A 22306-nucleotide genomic window follows, 5' to 3' on the forward strand; every position below is an offset into this window, starting at 1 on the left:
GTGTGATTCCTACCATCGCAAATATTCTAAAAGATCTCGAAAAGTTAATCGGTAGAGAGCAGACTGGTTTTGTTCTGAATTGCATTGACCGCATCAACACTTTGTGGATCATTCTGCAGCAGTGTGCGAATTTCAGACCACCGCTTTACCTGATTTTCTTCGATTTCGAGAAAGCTTTCGACGGCGGGAACAGAGAGCGTTTCAGAAGGGGCTAGAGGGAAATTCTGGAGAAACTGATAGCTATTATCAGAGCGATGGGGCAAAATGTCACATGCTGCATCCAGGTAAAATCTCTGAGGAATTTAAAGTTCAAAGCGGAATCTGGCAAGATCGAATTCTGTGGCTGATACAATTCCTGCTTGTTATCGGTGAAGTCTGACGTACCATGATATCTTTCCCCAAACACCTAGACTAGGCTTATGATATATATGTGTTCTCACCGGGTCATGGGTGATGTTGAATGCCATTGGATTTAGAAAGAGAAACAAACAGAGTCAGTCCGAAGATAAACACCAACAAAACCTAGGTCCTCAGTGCTAGATCCCTTCGCCATTTCATCTAAAATTTCGAAATGTAATGTCAAGTTGAGGTTTTCGGTGTCAGTGTTCTCTCCGCGCTGCTATATGGGAGCAGCTCATGAAAGTGACTTCCATTGTTAACCAAAGGCTTCAAACCTTCGTCAATACCTGTCTCCACAGTGTCATCGGTGTACTCTGGGCTGAGAAAATCTCGAACGATAAAGACACGTAAATGTCAAGTCCAGTGCCGCAAGCAACTCATTCGCCATTTCTTGGTTCCCTATATTAATTACAGTGGGGGAAAAAACTAAACCGAAGCTGGCATATAAGCAGTCCAGACTAATAGTCACTGAGAACTGGTCCTCGAAATACCGGCAATGAGCAATAAAAACTTTTTATTCCGCATTTAAGAAACAAATTTAGTGTTTTTTTTAGTTTTTCTTTCCTACTATAAAGTAAGCCAAAAATGACATACATAACAGAAGAAAAAAATATATATCAATTAGTTTATAGAGAATTCTTTTGTGACCAAATTATCTCACAAGTGGATAATACGGGTCCATTGGAGCATTGTTGTCGGAATATCTTAAGTTACTGCCTTGTTGATAAATAAATTATAGCTTGTGAGCATTCGGCGTAATATTTGTGAAATTAAGCCCGTCATATTGGAAAAGTGGCGTACAATTGGGCCAACTGGATGAAGCCCTCAAGATGCAGTTGCCAAAACCTAAACGGTGGGCATTTTGTAGATTTTTCTGTCTTGTATTAAAAAAATTGGGCCTCTAAAAAGTACCCTATACAACCTTCAACAGGTACCAAATGTCTTGCCATGAATATAACCTAAGTTTGCCTACAGAATGGGGGACTGCTAATCTAGTGTGTAGGAGTATACGAACTCTTAGAAGACACTAATATTGGAGTAAAGGTCCATACCGGTGTAAAGTATTAATCTGTAGGGGTAAGTAGGAGGGTTTCTTATGTAATAGAATTCAACTGGCATTGATTATTAGTAACTGGTCGAGGGTGACAGTACTAAGCATCAACCCATCTAATACCATTAGACTAAATTGTATAGAAGTTAAACAGGTCAAATATTTGGAAGCTACCCTAGGGAAAAATTGAACCCGGAAAACGCCCTTCGCAAATATGTTATATGCGTGTGAGAAAGCTTTAAGCACTTTGATAATTTGCAGGTTCATAGAACGAGAGCATTATAATTTTATTACCCATCCCCATAATATACATTGGATATAAACAGGAATTGGGGCAACCGAATCAGACTCGGTACAATGAACACAACTTCAAACACTAGCTTGTGTGTGAATAACTGGGGTTATGAGGTCATGTTCAACGACATCCAAGCAAATTTTCCTGACATTTACGTCTCTTGATTTTTATATGTAGACGCAGGCGAATGTCCAAGGAGAAGAACTGCATAAACCGAAGGAAGATCCAACTTGTTTCCAGGTGGTACTCTGCTTTATTGATATCGAGGGATAGCGTGACCTTGAAGTTCAAGAAATCTAAAACACGACTGACTAGCAGGGCGGACTGGGGGGAATAGTAGCATACAATTGCTTAAACCGTTAATTGATAACCTGGTACACCCACAGGTCCTCCACAGCAGAAGGAACTGGTGCAGAGGTCTTTAATCCAAAGTAGGAGTATTTTGAACTAATAGGTAAGGACACTAGTGCATTTTGCCTTTGCGAATTTAAGCCTTCTAAGAGCAGAAGACATAATTCGAACATCTGCGCTATTGTCTCATGACTAAGGAAGTTAAGAGTCTAGAAAATGAATGCTTGTCTTTTCCTGTTGCTCACTTTCTTTGAACTTGAGAGGCTCAAGAAGTAATCCCTTAGTTCATTAGCGTTTCCGTATTCCTATTCTTGATGGACAATTAGTTTGCCAACCGAATCGTCTCAGTTTAAGTGAAGCCTTACAATCCTACCTTTCAGAAGAGTTTTGATGCACGAAGGCACAATGTTATGGGCTTCGGTCAATTATTATAGCATTAGAGTTTTGGAGTGCTATTCTATCAGCCCCTTTGCTTCGTCAGGTTTGAGTGCCTCGGTTTCCAAAATAGGATCGTTTCATTCAGTCGACTCTCACCAAGGGTTAATAAGGCCGCTTAATTATCGGATTGATTCAAATGATGTGTGAAAACAGTCTTTATTCTCCATCTTCGTTGAGCAAAGATTTGGTTAGAATTTAACACTGGAGATTAATTTCAAAATGGGCGCGCAGTCATAAGATTTGGTCACCTTTTCAAGAACTAATGGTACCTGGTTTAGGTGTTTTCATCTATGTGCAATTAACGTTTAATTGAAAATTTTCTTTGATCACGGTGTACTCTTTTTTTGTATCTTCTAAATTTTACTCCTGGGTGTTGCGTAATCGCAACCTGGAGTTGGAAAAACGGTTAAGGATGGGCACTTGTGGACGGAAAAATAAATCATTGGTCAACCACCTCCGTGATTTCGGCAATGATCAAATCATATTAGCCTTTTGTCTTAGACAAAAAAGAGTTTAAGTCACAGAATACCGAGATTTTCACAATGAAACAACAAAGGATTACAACCGAACAGAAAAGAAAGGAAAAGTTCAGGCGAGGAAGGCCTTCTGGGGTATAGCCACAAGGCATGCACGCATTTCTAGAGAAACTCTACCCTTCGGTTATGGGTGGCTTTCTGGAGTTCTTATGTAAGAGTACATATTTGAGTAACCGTGTGTTGATATATGGTTGTAAATGTGCATGCATCTAGTATAGTATAATAGTTTATTCATTAGACTATGATGGTGACATTTTATGATGGGGTACAATGAATTCAAAGGAAAGAGTATCTTGACCTCCAGTAACTTTGTCAATAACAGTAAAATTTCCAACGAACTTTTAAGCATCATGAAACTATGCGGTGGATATTGTCATGGGAGTATTTGGTAGGTAAACTCAGAGAAATAATGATTATCTTCGAAATTTCTCGGCAGGGTACTTTCTGAAATTAAGCCTTCAGAAGACCAACGACCGACATCGGGCCGCATCGCAAAAGAAACTTATCCTTTTAGGTTCACGGACACTATTTGTAGTGAACATAAGATTGGAAGGTGGGGTATGGTCAAAATGATCGAATGAAATGAGACAGGCTGCAAAAAGTAATTGATGATTGATTCTGTGAAATTAAACAAATTTCGACCCGCACGTTGGGCACATTTGTGGTGACCTGATCGGTTTGAGGTGTACCAAATGACACAAAGGAACAAGCTGGCGTCAGATGACAATGTAGCATAACAGGGCGATGTGGAAGGCTCCAAAACCGAAAGAACAGCACATCTTGTAACCTGCGAAATGGTAGAGGTAAGTTTTCCAGGAGGTAAGCAGGCGACAGAAAGTTGAAGCAGTGGAGATCATGTCGAAAACGTCGAGATAGCAGTAGGGAAATGCAAAATAAAAAACAGAAACAATTTCAGCTATTAGAAGTACGTACAGGGCACGTTATAAGCAATAGACGAGGTGGTTCGGTGTTTTAAAAGTAATGATTCGCCAAGCTATAAAATTTGTGAACTTTGCACTTCCTGCATAGGAAGTTCGTATTAGGAAATTAAAAGAAATATTGTTAAAGAAAGAAGTTGCCTTAGGGTGCAGAAGAATTGAAATGTACACAGTATGACTTAAAAAAGGAAAACTGTGGAAAAATGATGGAAATTCAGTAAAGGTAAAACTGATTTTCCATTAGTATGGCACGAGCCAAACGCCGAAAGTAGCTCTCCAAATTAATTTTACGAATGATCGTGTATGAAACAGAAAGTTAATACTGCTCTCGACTAAGCAACTGAACCTAATCAAACTGGATAAAAATTCCTTTGGACTATTCGTAGATTTGACGTCAGTCGAAATTTGTATTAATGACAATTAGGAAGGATACATAAACAAATTGTGTAAAGCAGGCCAGGTATTTATTAGTTCTTTTTTTGTAAAGGAGTTCCACGTCTTAAGAGCCTCAGAGAAATCATTGCAGATAACGTACTGCTTGAAATAAGGTATTTAAAAACAACAGTAATCGACTATTTCACGGAGTCTCTCCTGTTGCCATAAGGTGGCCGCATTTCGTGGTCAAAAGATTATTAACATATCTATCGAGTATTTTGGAGCAGGTGGACTAAGTTGAGAGTAGTAAGATAAGGCAGTAGTTCTGAGCATAAGTATGATCCCCACTTTCTTAGATGGGGTTAATACTTGTATTTAGTAAGAAGAGATTAAGGAGTCTACCGAGATCAACTTGGAAATTGATGTCAAGTTTGTCTATAAGGAACTATGGTAATGAAGGGATGACAAGAGAAATATCGAGCGACAGAGAAGGATTTGATCGGAGGAGTTGTACACCATTAGTAAGTACGAATTAAGTAAATCGCCAAATCATTAGATAACTCGAATGCTAGCAGTTCGACGAGATGGGGGCCGGGGTTCTTGGTTCTCAAATACTATCTCCCTTTCATTACACAAAGATTTTACTCACCTGACTTAACTCGGTAGAATACATTCGAAAAATAACAATTTTATAGTTTCAATTTAAAAGTGTCAGGACTGCCCGTGACTCAAATTTGCGATTTCAAACTTGAATATCCGAACCTCGAAAGCACGCAGGAAAAATACTTTGCAATAAAATATTTTTAATCGATTCTGTTATCGGTGACTACGACAATCGGATTATTCATCGAATTACTCAGCAATTTTCCGTTATAATTTTTGGCGATCGGCATTTGAAAACAACAGACCATAGAAATCTGACTATGATTTCCAAAACCTAAAAATTCCTTCCTTCCTTAGGGAAATTACTGCAGTTTTTTCGCTAACACGAAATAAGTGTGAAATTTGAAGGACTACTTGTTTCCGATATATGATACTCTACGTTGTTTATGAAAACGAGTGATATTGGGGGTAGAATTAACGCCGCCATTACGATTTTTTTTTTAATTTTCGACTGATGCTTATAAGGCATGTGGAGAGAAAAGGTATGCAACTAATTAAAACATTCTTTGCGCGTTTCCAATTTTCTTTTGTTTACCGCAAGGCATCCAGACAATAGTAAGTGCCCTGTAAGTTTGGGTTTAACATTACACGCAAAGTACTTTCTGCTTTTCGTAAAAGTCGACGAAAAGGGATAGACATTTTTTGGTCAGCAAGTTGGCAACCTGTAGATTTCGAAGGGAATCGATGACCCCGGAATTCTTGCTTTTTTAGATAACCGCTCACCGCATTTGATCTTCAGCCATTTTGAGAAAGTTTTGAATAGCTTAAACAGGAAAAAATTAATAGCTATAATCAGAGCGGTATATGATGTCGGAAAACGTCAGTTGCTGCACCGCGGTAAAATTACATAGAAATCTGAAGTACGAAAGGTTATCGGAGGCATTCTTTATACTGGCATTCCTGACTTCGGCTACGCCTAATCATCAACCTTATCCAAATCTAGAACTGGAAAACTAGCAGAGTTGGACTGAAGACATACACGAACTAAACCAAGGTTACCAGTCTTATTGGTTATCGGGCTCTTCCTATTTGCAGAACATTGAAGGCGTTGATCAATTTGTATATCTAAGAAGCGTTGTTTGTGCCGACGGCGGTACCGAATTATATTTCGACCGTTGTACTAACAGTGCTAAATTTTCCTTTTCTCTTTTGTCCAAAATTTGGAACATCTAGTTAAGGCGTCTTCGCGTTAGTGTTCTTTCTGTAATGCTATATGAAAAGCTCTACGGTTTCATCAATTCAGGTCTGCAACGTGTGATCTGGATATTTTGGCCTATAACAACGAATAATGGATGCGTACTGGCCAGACACCCGTTGATTAGAAGGAGGTCAATTGCCTTGGGGGTTGCAATCGTACCCACTATTGCAGGATGCTCGTCAAGTGGATCGCTCTAGAAATAGGAGGCATAGAGCTTTGGGAGAAAATTGTGGAGGCAGTTGAAGTGCATTGCCAGTAACCGACATGATGCACTATGCCTTTTCTACCGTGATAAATGCCATCCATAACGCAGCCAAGATTAGGATCTACTAGGCAGGATCGAGAAGCTAGTACAGAATCAACTCGACTACTAAACTGTTTAGTATGATTTTCATTTTAGACTAAGTTGATTCTAAATTAATTACCTAATTTTTGAACGGGAAACTTTTTTTGAGCAATTTTATGCCATATCCTTATTACCACAATATTATTGAATTAATATGTCAGAAAAAGTACCTTTTCGAGGAATGATTTCTTCGGCTCGCCCTCTTCATTAATTTTATTATAAAATCTAAAAAGCTTCGTTATTTTTTCAGAATTGCCAACGTTTTCAAATAAGTAGAAGATGAAACAAATTTTGGAGAGATTTTATTCCAGGCATTATCCATGGCACAAATAGTAGTCAGAGAGAAGAGAATCCAAAGTCCCCACAACCTGCTTTATAGTTCAATAGATGAGTGGTATTGAACGCATCAAGACTACTTCTATTTTGAAACTTGCAGGTTGACTCAGTGGCAAATAACAACACTTTGTACGATACGTTGTTCTCAGTGTAGCTGTCCTTCTCAAAAGGTAGAATTCAGTTCTACACCATTCAAAGAAAGTTGTCGAAGCGAGTCAAGCCTTTCTAATATGATACGTATCGAAAATATTGCGTAAAACCCTTCAAATTCATGAAAGGTGCAGCAGTGTCTTAGGTTTGAAGCCATGTGGAATACTTGGAGACTTTAAAGCCTTGTGATGTAGGTGCTTCCGTAGAAATAAACGTGCACGACGGTAGATGTTTCCAGTAGCGTTAAATCCTTCTTTCGAGGAATAATTGAAGAAACAGTATATTCAGAACATGGTGCTAAAAGTAATGATTTAATTTGACCCAGGACCATTTTATATTGAGGCCTGGCAAGTTCAAATGACGTCGAAGTCGCCTGCACAGCATCGCTTTCTTAAATGGATAATAGCCCTGTGAGAGTTTCCCAGGTAATCATTAAATAAAAAAAAAGTTACTTGGCAAGTTCTATTCGAATAAATTCTAGGAAAGTATGGGTAGCAGTATTCGTAAATTTGAAATATTTAATATCATTATGTCATATTTGTGATAAAAAACATTTATTGTACTCTGAATTTCAATGAATTAAAAAAAACATGCAATATTTCAAGAATAAGGTTTTAAAGAGAAATTTTCATTAAGAACGCACCACAATGACTACAGACAAAAATGGCATGTGTTATTATATGGAAACAGTTTCAAAATTCATTGTAAACTAATGATTCGCTCTGTCGCAGAAATTTTGAAATTTCTTCAAAGTCACTTTTTCGGTTTATGCGAAATGTTGCAATGTGTTCTAGAATCACTTTTACTATCCATTTGTACATTGAATGCTATACGTCTATTCCATAGAGTACAATACTCTGCCCTTCCCCATATCACAGTCAAAATCTCAATCCAAATCACTTAAAAAAATACGACCTTTGCCTCTTACCTTCATCAATATCTGGTGGTAATCCGCCCACAAACACCTTCCGTGAGTAGCGTTCAGTGACTTCGGAGCCTTGCGAGTGGGGGGATGAGCGTGCAGGCGAGTTCAATGGCAAGTTTGCTCCATCGACAAATCCTCCGGTCTCTTCGGAAATATGATCATCGAGTCCTTGGAAGTACGGTTTACCTGAAACGATGTAAGTAGGCAAATCAGAAATGCTTATCAAAAAATAAATCTTTTATATATAAACGGGAAATTGACGGGGTTTTTCTAGGAATGGATACATACGAATTCCTTTGATTTTCAAAGCCCTTAGATAGGTAAATAATTTAAGGGAATCCATTGCCAAGCAATAGTTCCCTTATTTGAAAGCACGTTTAGTGTCCTTTAGCACTTTTCGTTATTTTATTTAAATTGATTTTAGATACTTAAAATCTATTAGTTTCAATAGGATTTATTAAACTAGACAAAATATTATAAAAAAATTATTCCTGTTTCAATGACAGGTAGATTGTTCATTTGTTGGAGTATTATGAGTTTGAAGTTTGATTTAGAGAAAGAAGAAAACACAAAATTCTTGAGAATAGTATGCTGCGAAATTTGAATTTATTTTTTTTGTAAAGTATCGATAGAATTTGTATAAACATCTGGGCAATAGATGGCAGTTTGATTGATACTTGAAATACTACATACTATCAGTGGGTATAATTAAAGAACCTCGAAGTTTAGTTGTTAGAGGGGCTGGTAGTCGCCTATCGTGGACAAAAGCGTAAAGTCAAACCAAACGGGTACATGCTGCTTCCAGAACGCAAAATGCGAACTAGATGGAAGATCTTGACTTGTTTGTCGTTCCTTAAAATCGCAGAAGTTACGGTTTGCAACCACTCATTCTTAACTTAAAAATCCTGCTTCCTTCAGTGCCAAAAGTTGAAGAGGAAATGATGGTGATATAGCCCGGAAAAAGAGTATATTGGATTTGAGATTCAAAAAGCGAAGAACTACAATATAATATGAATTAAAAAGGCCGCCAGGTTGAATGTTCAAACTACCACTCCTTCTCATGGTGGGGCAGACTAAAGTGGTTCGCTACTACACAATGAGTGTCCAAAATATGAAAATGAAAGCCAGGAATATTTACTGTCTAAGTGGTGAATGGTAGTTCGAATCCACCCACACAATCAAGCTGCTGGCGAGGCGTGAATTTCGGAGGTATTACTAAATTCATGTTCGGAGAAATCTGTGGAAGGCATTCTGTTCAACGGAAAGCCCGTTCTTTATGTCTATCATGCAATTACCAGAAAGGAGAGTAGAACACCTTCCATAATGAGCAAAACCGAAAACCTTTTCGCCTCTAACAGCACTAACTGCAGTTATTTTAGAATTTTACCAGTAACAACGTCCCCACCAGGGGCTTTGGGCAGGAAAGTTTCTTTGATTTTTCTAATCAGAGTGGCAAATCTGAAATTGAGTAATTGTTTTCTTCTGTTTTGACTAAGTGCACTTTTCGGAAGGCTCGTCTGTTTTGAAGCTGGTACAATATGTGGGAAAATTTTCTGGGTTACTTTCGCTTATTATTACCTATTCATTACGGTCCTTTTTACAACACTTTTGCGTATTAAATGTTTTTTAAATTATTTTGGTCTTCCAGACTATAATTTGTATCAACTTCATGACTTAGTTTGCTTGTAAATTTTCGAACACTTAGATTTTTCCCTGATGAGTCCCCTTCTGAGTGAATAGGAAACTCTATTGACCAGAGCTTTAGATTTAGGTGACCTTCCCTGTTTCCACCGAGATTTAGTTCACCTTTTTTGCTTTCATTTTTGGCAGGAGAACCCAAATCATGCCTTGGCCTTCAAAAGACATTGTCTTAAAAAATTTCGGTCCGCGCAGACCGCGTCCTTTAAATGCCAAACCCAAACATCGGTTGAGATTGTGTAATCCTTCAGAGTGCTATTGGGGATTTCTTCGTCGTCTACGTGGCTTGCCCACTGCAGCTTGCGAAATTTGACTAGAATGGACAGAGCTGGATCGTCGAGGATTTCATACAACTCTGCGTTATACCCGATTCTTCAATCCGATGCATTCCGTATTGGACCAAGTATGCGTCGAAATACGCAAATCGCATAGATGTTAATGACAATTCAGGATGTTTTTGTCGAGCTCCAAGTTTCACAGCAAACATTTTGTTGATCGTTCTGTATATGTCATAATTTTCTTTTTTAAAGGTTTTGTGTAAAACAAATCCTTATTAAAACCGTCTGGTTGTCTGTCTATCACACGCATTTTTCTCGGCAAAGGCTATAGCGATTGATTCGCGGTTTGGTAAAAAGGTGGGAACTGTGAACGCTCACGCAGACAATGAGTTACATTATTTTACGTCGTATTTAAGGGGAGGTCCCCATACATGTAAAAGGGGGGGGCAAAATTTGTTTTCCCCAAATATGGTCATGTGGGGTATCAAATGAAAAATTAGTACTTTTGTAGTAGTACTTAGTACTTAGTTTTAATTTTTTATTACTAACAAAGTTATAATAATTTTAAGTCATTTCTGTGCAAATTCAAGATTTAGAAAGTAAGTATCCCGCGAAAGTGGATATTATCACATAATATATGCATATATTTAGTGCTAGGTACCAATGGGGCAAATAACCACTGAAATGTTTTTATAAAAGAAATACCCGAAATCGGGCTTATTCCCTTCCAAATTTCATCATCTTACTTGTCGACGTTTCTCATGAATAGTAATAAATATAAAAACTTTGTTTTGGTTTCGTTGACCCTTAATCCAAATTAATTTGCTGCATACTCCAAATCTAAAAACGATAATTTGGATTCAAGTATTGAGAATGTAGCGTATATAACGACGTAATCTATGGGCGATACTATGACCGTCTGGTTGTGGATACAATTCGGCTCAATAGGTTACGGTGTTTGGGTCACTAAATTCGCATGGAAGGGGACGATCCAGTCTGGAAAGTCTATAAAGGTAATATCTATGGTAGAAAAAGAAGACGAGCCGGACCTTGCATGAGATGGAGCAATGGATTAAGCCAGGACGCCAGGCAGCTTTTAGGGATATCGAATATCGATATCGACCTCGGCGCGTAGCAGGGATGTCTGGAATTCCTTATTAAGGTAGGCCTAGACCGGATACCGGTTGTTGCGCCGTTGATGATGATGACGATTGATGGTGTCATGATTTTAATGACATTATGCTACGAACTGGGTTTGACTTTACTGTCCTTTTTGTGTCGGAGGACATACTCCAGAGCAAGGAGAGAAATCGTGTGTGCCAAAGCTCTGTGTCAACTCCCCTTAGATATCCATCTGGAATTCCCGGTTGTATATGGTCAGATTCGTTATTCGTAGTGGTTTCGGTTGGATTTTAAAGCCGAACATTATTTGATACAATATGCTGTAATTTGTATTGCCACTAGCCTGGCTGAAATCTACAAAGACTAGGTATCCAGCGACATTTAATTCCTAAGAGCCGCGAGAACATTTGATCACTAGTAGACCGTCTAGTTCTAAAGTCACCTTGGCATTGAACTATGATCTTTTCCATATGCAGTATTAGGTTCTGTTCGATGATTTTCGTTTGGCTTTTGTATGAAAGTCCCAACAATAAAATAGCCCTGTATATGTCATAACGGAATTATTTCAGTTTTCATATAACGAGCATAAATTGCTTTGGCACTAGTAGTCAGATATTCTTTCATGAGTCCAGATTACAACAATCAAATTATATAGTAGAGTTGTCTCTTATAGTATCCCATTAGCTCTAGTGGTTTGTTGCAGCCCTGACCATGTAAGGTGGCTTCAACATAATTTATTGGTGGTGGTCGTGAATGAACTTCGTTATTTTCGGAGCTTTCAGGGATGACTGTTTTAGCAGAGGTGTTAGCTGAAGTGAAACTCAGAAACTCTTCGCAGCATCGAACACATCTGGTCTTGATATCATCTGGATTGCTAATAATGCTTCTCTTTCTCTCTACAGAGTTCCGTGTGCTCTTGTATTCTTGATTTAAATGCTTCACTATTCTTTTGTGGCATGTATTTCTTTTTTTTTTATCCAATTGCTTTTTGCCGTGCCTCTGCGTATCTCCACCCGACTATTCCATTAAAATCTCCTAACACAAATTTTATGTCGACTCATTGATGCGCCTGAAGGCGTTATGAGATATTTAAAAGAGTTGTGGACAATGAAAGCTACTCCGAACTTTCTCTTTTCCACTTGCAAGGCCAATCTACGATCTCGCATCCAGCTCATCTAGTTTCTGGGGCCGTCAGAATATTGATGTTAATTTTGTAACTTCTGGAAGTGGTTATTGTGACGCTCCTATTCTGAAGAGTGTTTGGATGTTCCAAAATCTATTAGAATATTTTTCATTGAAGCGATCATTGGCATTAACCCTATCCGAGGCCCTGTTCTGCCTTTTGCTCTTAGTAAATTTACCGTAATATGTTTGGGCTCTTGGGAATGGAATTGTGGTTTTGACCGGTTTCGATTTTAAAATTTTAGTGATGGCAGCGTATATCCACATTGCCACATGAGGCCTGAGTCCCCATGTCGAGGCAAAGGTCCCTCTGCACAACCCATAAGCTGTGAGAGCTCGTTTCATCTTCACCTCTACATGTTTGTTCCAAAGAAGTTTTTTATCTAGAGTGACCCCCAGATATTTCACTTTTCTGAGAGTTGAAGGGTAGTACCCCTCATCTCAGGGAGCAAAGTTCATCCAGTTTTCTCCTTTTGTGAATAACATCATTGTGGTTTTATTCGGATTAACTGAAAGGCTATGTCTGAGGCACCAACTATCTATCAAATCAACGGCACGTTTTATATTCCTACACACCGTCCCAAAATCCCAATCAACAGCAAGCACAGTCACGTCATTAGCATAAGCTTGAGCGTGTATTGGCAAATTTTGCAGTTCGTATAGTAGTGAGTGATTAGCATACTCCACAGAAGTGGCGAAAGCACACCTCCTTGGGGGCAGCCCTTCGTTGCTTCTGCAGTCAGATAGCGATCGACACCCACCTCACCATACAGCAAACTCTACGTTACCATAGCATGGATCCACTTAATTAAAGCATCATCAACACCAAGTGCTCTGGCGGCATCACAAAGTTTTTAAAAAGGCGCACGGTCAAAAGCTCCTTCAATGAACGCCCCCATCGCGTACTCACCATTCAAAGTTGCATTCTCTGTCTTTGTGACCAAAGAACGTAGTGTAGACTCACTCCACGACACCAGACTCCACGCTGGTAAGCATGTTGGTTTTCATTAAGTGGGTGCGGTCTAACTGCATTTCTACGAATGTAACGCTCCACCAGTCTCTCCAAACCTTTTAGCCAAAACGGAGTCAAGCTGATCTGTCAGAAGTTCTTTGGATTAGAATAGTCATCTTTCCCAGGTTTCGGTATGAAGACTACCTTAACTTTTTGCCAAGAGGAAGGCAGGTAACCCAGAGCAAGATATCCTCAAAAAATATTGATTTATAATATACGTACATATATATCTAAATGATGGTGGCATATACACCCGACTCAATACTTTGCAATTAAAACCTTCGATGAAACTGCTACTAGCCAAAAACGCAGTAAAAGTGGAGAAATTACTCTACACCAACTCCGCGGATATCATATGATAGCAATGTTTCCGTTGCACTGAAGTAATTAATTCGGTTCTATTTCCCATTCTTGTATCATCCGAAATAGACCAATAACATTTACGTGGAGGAAAATGTACTATATCAGAAATATATATCATAATAATTACGGGCAGAGAAATTAAACCCGCTTTACTTGAGTAACGTACACGTTAATTGTCATTATTTTCCCTTTTAGTAGCAAGTAAACTCCGTATTCCTGTAATCTTTTATGACCTTAATATAAATTTAATTCCTTAGCGCGTATAACCTCCTTTTTTCAGAAAAAGACATTAATTTCTCTCTCCTTCATTTTCACTCCCTCAAGAAATAGCCAGAAATTTGTTATGACTCTATCGAAAGATGGAAGTAATAAAACCATTCGGAGGCAACAAAAACATCGTCAAGCAAGGAGAACGCGATAAGCTAGTTTATGATAATCAATATTATTTTGAATGGCTAGAGAAAAGGACAATATACACCGGCAAGCAGTTAAAGGTGATGATTGTTATCTTTTATGATGGCGAGTTGTGTTCGCTGTAAACATATACAATGATTAAGCTTTAACGAACTGACTAGATAAGATTCGGTAGGACAAACATGATGTATGTGTAGAAGTCGAAAGGAAGTGCTTCCCGTTCCTCCGTTGTTAGTTTTTGGAAGCCAAGTGCTTGAAGACACGGTTTTGACTTGGATTTATTTCATGTAACAGATATTCTGAAGCTAAGGAAAGGTAACCAATATACATAATTTATTTTATAATTAATACGAAGACCATGGATTTTTATTGGTAAAATGTAAGTCAGAGGACCCCAAGAGCAATCACTACAAGCGGAATAGATTATAAAAACGAAAAGCTCTGACTAAAGTGTTTATATATCAAACCACTAATTACAACTTATTATCTGACAATTTATTCTTTATCAACTCAATACAGACGTAATTTATACATATATGCTTCGCCTGATATAACGCGATAATCCCCTAATGTACGCAATAATTTATAATGTTCGCGTTTTGTAGCTCCATCAAAATTTATATAATTCATAATTACAAAGTTTGTGCTTCTCCTCGGACATACTGACATTGGTGCCAAGATTCCGACATGTTCACATGTAATCATAATTATATTTAAATATTAACACCCTCCAAAGTATAGGCGCATAGCCCGCACACCAACACATTACTACAAGTCACTTGACTAAATGTATTCTCAAAGTGTGGTTGGCCATATTTAAAGCAAATTCAGGCTTAGAACGTTTGAGGAAAGCTAAAATCAGTGGCAAGCAAAGGCAGAAAGGATATATTTACTCTCAGTGGAAGCAACGACGGAACATATTTGCGTATAAGCACCAGGCAAGCTACCATATTTCGAGTTCTATAAAAAGGACCGGCCGGGTAAAGTGTAAATAAACGAAGGGTTGATAATTTGGTGTGTAAGCAGATTTTCATTTCGATACTTTTGTTAAATCATTAAGGATCATAGTAAAATATTTTGCAGATACATTTCAATTATCTTTGAATAGCAAATGAACGGGCTTTGTTTGTTTTGTTCCTTCTGAAGGCTTTATGAAGTTGAATGCGGAAGCTTATACAGGATAGCAGTCGATAATAAAGTGAAAGATGGGGTCGAATTTTAGTTGAGCCTAAAAGTGAATGGGTACTGCAAGACTTGTTCACATCATATGCACAGGCTTAACTTGTAGTAATATGGCGGGATACTAAATGAAGGAAATCACTTGGCATTTTTTAATGAAAGATCCTAACTATTCCTCTGAGTTTGTCCTAGTATGTTTCAATTGGAGAACGTGTTTATTGTTTCCGGGGCTTATTCAGTGGAAACTCTGAGTTTAAAGCTGGCCACCACAGCAATTTCAGGGCATAAAAAAAAAAATACATATAGGAAGAACAAATTAAGTCTCTTCGAGGTGCGGATTGTCATTTCGTACTCGTGGGGTAGGGACGAAGTAGTTCACTAGCCCGTGGCCCTTGTGGTTCGTGTATTGGCATGTCGATGGCGACTAGATGGTTTTCTTGTGCGTGTTTCCTTATCTCATATGGTAAGCAATAAACAGCTGTGCTCATAATCAAGTGGCTGCACGTCAAGAAGACTATAAACAAAAGGAGCCACTTCAGCGGCGGAGTCTCATTGTGCTCCTTTCAGGTAGGGACGAGGTAGGTAAGTGGTATTGGTGTGTTGATGTCGGCTAGATGAAAGATTGACCTTCGATGCATCTACCTATTTCCTCCTCACTACTTAGGAGAGCGAATATGGATCTATTGCCGGCAATGCTGCGCGCATTTGCTTCCACCAAGCTTCCCATAGAGGATGAAGCACCGTTCGCTCAGTGATTCCATTTATCCTCCTTCATTTAAGGAACCTCTAACTTTGGTTTTCGCTGGGATATGAGAAGGCATAAACAGCGATGTAATATCTATTGTTATGACAGATGACACGATGTGCTCGCAGCAACTCGCAACCACGTAGGCGCTTACATGTGCTCTGCATCACACACACGGCACTAAGCGCGGAATTTTTTCCGTCTCCATAAAATTACAAAGAATGTGCTGGTAGCTGAATCCCCTGTGTATAGTATTCTTGTACCAGACATTATGCGCGGAATTTCCCTCGCACAAGTATCGAAGTCGGTCTATGATACGCAATGATTTTTTCCCACCATACACTTTCTACCATTGAGAGTGGAGACGAATCTGCTGTGTTTAATCTTCTTGCGGGGCAATATGGGCACCTCACTGCGATTGTTTTTCAAATTTTTCCTTGTTTTTTGGGCGTGAGTTCAGTCTTATTTTAAGTCTTCTTCTTTTAACACCACACAGCCCTGTTAGGAGATCAACATCAAAACTAATTTAAAATAATAAAAAAACTTGTTATTTCTCTTTCGTTGCTGTAGATATTTATTCTTGCAAATACCGATATTTCGGGAACCACTTGTTCCCTTCATCAGTACTTACAATTTTCAAAAATAAATATCTACACCAATGAAAAACAAACAACAAGTTTCTTATTATTTCAAATAATTAATCGTTGGAAACGCCGCATAATTACACTCAGATCAAGTTTAAGACTTTTTGCAAAAAGCACTACTCAAGGTCTTCTATTTGACTTAAAATATAGCGATATTTTAAGAAAATAAGAATTGACACCCACTTTCAGTTTCTTTGAGAATCTCTCTTAAATTCAACAAAAAATATAATTCGGGAATGCCTGAAATTTTCCACTTTTCATATGTTAGTAAAGTTCTGTGCTAATAGATTCAACTGTTTCTGAGAAAAGTACGTGTGCAGCTCAAATATAAATAGTAAATTCATACAAAAAATAACATGTTCGATCTATTATGACTTCGCCAATTTCGCTAAGCGGTGGCGTCAGTAAATTTACAAAATATAATAATGAACTAGTATTCATTATCTTCTGATTTTTGCTTGGGTACCTTGTGAGAAAGGATCTCGCCTCTAAGTCTGCACAAACTACCTACGAGTAATTAGCAATTGATATCGAAAGACGTAGTGTACCAATCGAGTCCTTTCATTTAATACTCTCCATGCCTATATTCAACGAGAAGACGAAGAATTTTATCCATTCCTTTTTGCATGTATGATGGCCCCCCTCCAACCCAACGAAAATTTCAATCATTTCCAAAGGGCAAGAGGGGGGGGGGGGGTAATGAACTTGGTTGAAGATTTTTTCTTCATTCGATACACAGTGTTTTATTAAATAAAAACCGTATTTCGGGAATCGGTTGTCTCTTCTTCATTCTGAACTTTGTAGTGACCGCGGCTCAGCAACGGAGGCGTCAACGTACTACGTATTTTGCTGGTAACATAAACTCTAGTTAAAGGTGATGACAGCGGCAAACGCGACCGGTTCCAAGGGGCACCTGACAACGGCCGGGGAATTGTCAACTTCGCGAGCGAGGCGGTGAATGGCGGTGAGTCTTCCGAGAATAAAGAAAGAATCAAATGATCCGAGGAAAGGGGAACAATAGAGACTGTGGATGATTGTTTCCGAAGATCGTGAAGTGGGTAGGAATCAATGACTTGAAAGGAGAATTACGAAAATGGAGTTGTGTGCAGGAAATAAATCGGTTGCCAGCGGAAATCACTAAGCAACTATCATGCCCTGCTCTCGAGTATCTGTGAGTGTACCTAAGGAGTCGTGATTGGGGATATACGGAAGAATAGTGTTCGGCGAAGGGCACAGCAAAAACCGGCAGTGCAGCGAACGGGGATTTTGAATTCTTCTATTTTTGACTTCCGACGCAAGATGGCCTGGGTACTGCTGACGGAGAAGAAAAGGGTGATCAACCAAAACCGTGACGAAATTGGCCAGGATAAGAAGCCGAAAGAGGGTTCGTAGGCGACGAAAATAGCATGAGTTGCAGCAATAGCTAACGCATCTGCAGTGATGGCGGCCTAAGCAACATTCTCAACATAAAGCGAGGAAATTGTTACTAAGCATTCGATTAATGAAAGAACCGAAAAAAAATCCCAAAATGTTGCGTGACGTAAAGCGGACATCGAGCAGGTAAGAACGCCGTCTCGGGTGGCCAGGTTGGCGGAGTCAGGGCTCGCTGCCGGAAGTGAACCCTGGTGAGATTTTTTTTTCTCGTTGCTTTTCTTACGGAGTAGCTCGGCGTCTTACTACTTGGAAGGTTATTGATTCGCACCGGCAAACACCTCAACCTGTCCAAATTTAGAATGCCCCATTAACCCGGTAGTTTTTGTGTGTCCAAACTGGGAGTTAGTGCGAACTACTGGTGAGGAATGATTTTCTGCCCTTGTAGGGAAAAGAATGCAAGTAAAATGTATCGGCAGAAGTGAAACGTCAGAATTCCCGAACTGTGTATAATTAAACACCTAACACCTGAAATACGAAATTATAAGAAACTAATGAATTAACATTAATTTTTTTTTGTTCTAAGGACTATGTATTTTTCTTTGATGTTCACTTTTCTTGATGTTGTAAAAAAGAAATAAGCCATATTTAAACTGTTTTTATCTTATTAATATTCGATGTGATGACAGATAATATGAACGACAAATTCCATTCATTAGTTGTCGAAATATTGGAAGATTCTTGTTGTGGTTTAAGACTGTGACCACCACTGCCAATTTCGCCAACTTTTGTTTTTTTTTTTAGGTTTTTGGGGTAGCTCTTCCCTCTAGATCAACTCCGGTCACTCAGGATGGTCGTTTGACCACTCTTTTGTTGGGACCGATGGCTTTGTGTTAAACAAAGTTAATGAATAGGGTAAGCCTTAGCTGCAAGCATTAGATTCATTATACTACCGTGTGAAACGTATGTCCAGGCGGTTTCTCGCGGCTTTTACTGCAGGCTTATGTGAATCAAAGAACATCTCCTAAGAGAAGAGAGTGTGAAGATTCTCTGTTGATTCTCTGTTACACGAAATATCTTCGTTTCAGGTGTACAGAAATCCGGCAGCTGCATATGAAACATAGCGCCTCTGCACACAGCCGAGAACACCAAAACTTGAACATCTCCTTCGTGGACATTCAAGAAGCAGAGTTCTGTTTGAACTCCTCACTGGGTTTTCATATGTTCTTTCTTAAAGATAATAAAAATGTCGATCTAGAAGCCTCGCGTTTATTCAGAAAAAAAATCCGCTGCCAATATAGATTCAAATCTTTCATTCGACTGTACGAGCCTCTGCGACTTTTCATTCAGAGCAGACTATACGCTGCACACCAACAGCCGGCCCTATGGGGTCGGATCCTTGGCAAACCAATCTGCTTCATCATAATAACAACATTTGAGTGGCTGTGGCATCCACACTAACGGGTTTGACACATTGGCTCTTGACTCTTGGAGCAACTGCGGGGGAGGGTGGACTTTGGGACAACTGTACCAATTTTAAAAGAGACAATGTTCTGCTGCTAATGAAATTGCGTGTAACACCGTCTGGAATGTGGTCATCCAACCATTTTTAAGGGCTTGTGTAAAAATAAAACCTTACTAAAATCGGCTTTGTGCGTCTGTCATGCGCAATTTACTCGGAAATGGCTGTGCTTATTGAGATGAAATTTGGTGAATACATGCAGGTCCCCTAGGCCCCCTTCATACAATAAAAGGCATAATTATGTGTGGCTTAAAGAGGAAGGGGTTCTTTCACAATAGAAGAGGGATGCAACATTTATTTTCCCCGAATTGAGAAGTCATCTGATACCAATCTCACTTTAGATTAATTTATATACCGGAAAGCTACTCCTAGCTTCATTATAAGATTACAAAATTTTGCCAAAAAAGTACGGCATATCATAGAGCATATTATTGGACAGTTTGACGGTAATCGTGTTATTACTAACAAAGTTGTAGTTAGCCAAAATTGTTTATTTCGTGTCAATGTGCTGTACCCTCTAGCATAGAATGCCCGTACCACATTCAAGTAAATAATCTAATATATTGTTAGTTAGTTATATGATACATATGAAAATAGGGTCGTTGTGTAACGAAATATTCTCACATAGGAAGTACACAAAACTTTTCATACTCGAAGCGTTCAGGTTCTGGTTACAATTTATTCTCTTTTGGTGATTACGATAATCAAATAGTATATGACCTGCCGAGCTACCTGATGTTTGCCCAACGGTATCCGAATAACACATGACCAGACGATTGTTCGCCTTTGCGCTTGTCAACCATACAAACCTTATAAGCTTATGAGCTTCCGTTTCACCTTCAAATAATGGGGGCAGTAGATATAGGATATTTTTAAGGGCTCTAGACAGTAATGTTTAGGTAACCGATCGTCGGAATTTGCTAGTACCTTTCTGCTGGTAGCAAAATGCGATTTATTAAGGATAGGTTCATTCAATCAACCAATTGCCGCAAAAGCAGCCCGGTCTTACTATCCCAGTTCTTCAGAACTAGCGCAACATGTACGATGTCTGATATTGCTTTCGGAGGTGCTATTTGCATGCTAATTTGAAGTCGGGATGTATGCCTAGACACTTTACGGTTTACATTGACTGAATTCCCTTGTCCGATAAAGAGGGTACCTTGCAGCAGTCCGTTAAATATCCCTAGTGAGTATAATTTGTCTAATTTTCATAGCTTTTATCGGAATTCTGTTACGGTGGCGGAGTTGTATTCATTGGTCACATACTGTGCCCGAAGAGCTTTCCGAAAATTAACATACTATGACTAGATAGTCCGCGAATGCATACCAGGATATCCATTACCAGGCGACGTAAAAATGAAGAGAAAATCCTTTTCGAAGGTAGCCCGTAAGATACCTTCCTTCAGGAGACTTCCTTCCGACCACATCTTCCGGCTGTTTTGGTTATTACGATGGATAGAGAATGGAAACGAAGTAATGAAATGCTTAAAAAATTTTGGCAAAAATGGCTGATGCTTTTATCCAGGGCAGAAGCAAATGATCAGATGTTACTTCATCTTCGCTCTGGGACCAATATGACTTAAAGTCGTTGCCAGATACTGACTGCTTTCTTTTATTTATTTGTAATATGGGAAATGGGTTCGGATAAAGTATAATGAGTGAAGCCGTTCTGGTTTAAGGCTAAGCTGTCGGAAGCAGAAGTAAAAGGGAAAACCTTCTGTCATTATTTCTGTAATGCTTTACCCAAAAGGAAGCAATTCTCCCTATTTGATTTCGTTATTAAGTTAAGAAAGATTTGGGACTCCCTCTATCCGTAAATATGATTAAATGATCAATCCTGGGGCTAAAACTTGATAAGCTGGGTTATGACGTCTAAGTTCTCTGTAATTGTAAACGTTCTCCATAGAAACTTTTACTCTAGTAATACAAGTAACCTTACGTGGAAGGATCCTAGTGGATGCCAAATTTGTCAACAAACTGAAAATGTGTGAGTGTAGTACCAAAGTAACAAGAGGTTTCTTTATGAAAGGAAATTGGAAGTTGGATCTGGTGAGGAAGTATTTAGAGAGCAATATGACGTTGACACGACCTCTGTTCAAATTGAAAGGAGCATATCGAAAAAGCCATGACTATAGATGACAGCCAGTTGCAGGAATTTGAACTGAATTATGTTAAGGAAGAAATGCAGAGCAATTTAAGAAGGAATTTCAATTATTGGAATGGAATGTCGAACCTGTAAAAAGTATTTTGATTGGGTATACTTACACATGTATGATTACTTTCAGGTAGCGCAACTTTAACTGAAGTAATGCAGAAGTTGCAGTAAGGAAAGTATATGCAGCGCTTTCCGTGATTTGTGTATCAATGCACCAGTTTTGAATAAATTCTGTGAAAGTTTAAGCAACAGTTTCAACACAGACAGTAAATGATCCGAAAGTTTAACACCCACTAGTTATGAAAGAACTTTTTCAGTTTGAACCTGGATGTATTGACAGCAGTAAATGAAAGCCGCGCTGAGAACTATTCATTACCATGGAGAATCACTCAAATACGCTTAATTCATGCGTAATTTGATGTCCATACGGTTCACAACCACCGAGTTGATGATTTCCCAAGTGTCATGCACTTAAAATTTATTACTGCGAAAAATCGCGGCTCTTGGTATTTGAAAAATTTATCAAATATTTGGCAGCTCGGAGGGCAGTAGTTCAGTGCTGTATCAAACGTTCATATTGACTGTCGTACAGTGAAGGTATTTCAGATTATTGCTGGGAG

At 38.8% G+C, this 22306-nt stretch overlaps 1 protein-coding gene across 3 annotated transcripts in view; it reads right to left on the bottom strand.

The window, feature by feature from the left end:
• Positions 1-22306, bottom strand: part of LOC119653268 (cytoplasmic polyadenylation element-binding protein 2) — a 575423-nt gene that overhangs the window by 18655 nt on the left and 534462 nt on the right. For all 3 annotated transcript variants that reach the window (XR_005249669.1, XM_038057890.1, XM_038057889.1), the window contains one exon: positions 8005-8187. Coding sequence is in view for 2 of the 3 variants with exons in the window: in XM_038057890.1 (XP_037913818.1) it covers positions 8005-8187 (183 nt within the window). In the remaining variant the exon portion in view is untranslated. The remainder of the gene's footprint in view (positions 1-8004; positions 8188-22306) is intronic.

Source organism: Hermetia illucens, chromosome 3, assembly GCF_905115235.1.
Source record: "Hermetia illucens chromosome 3, iHerIll2.2.curated.20191125, whole genome shotgun sequence".
In the NCBI taxonomy this organism is placed as follows: domain Eukaryota; kingdom Metazoa; phylum Arthropoda; class Insecta; order Diptera; family Stratiomyidae; genus Hermetia; species Hermetia illucens.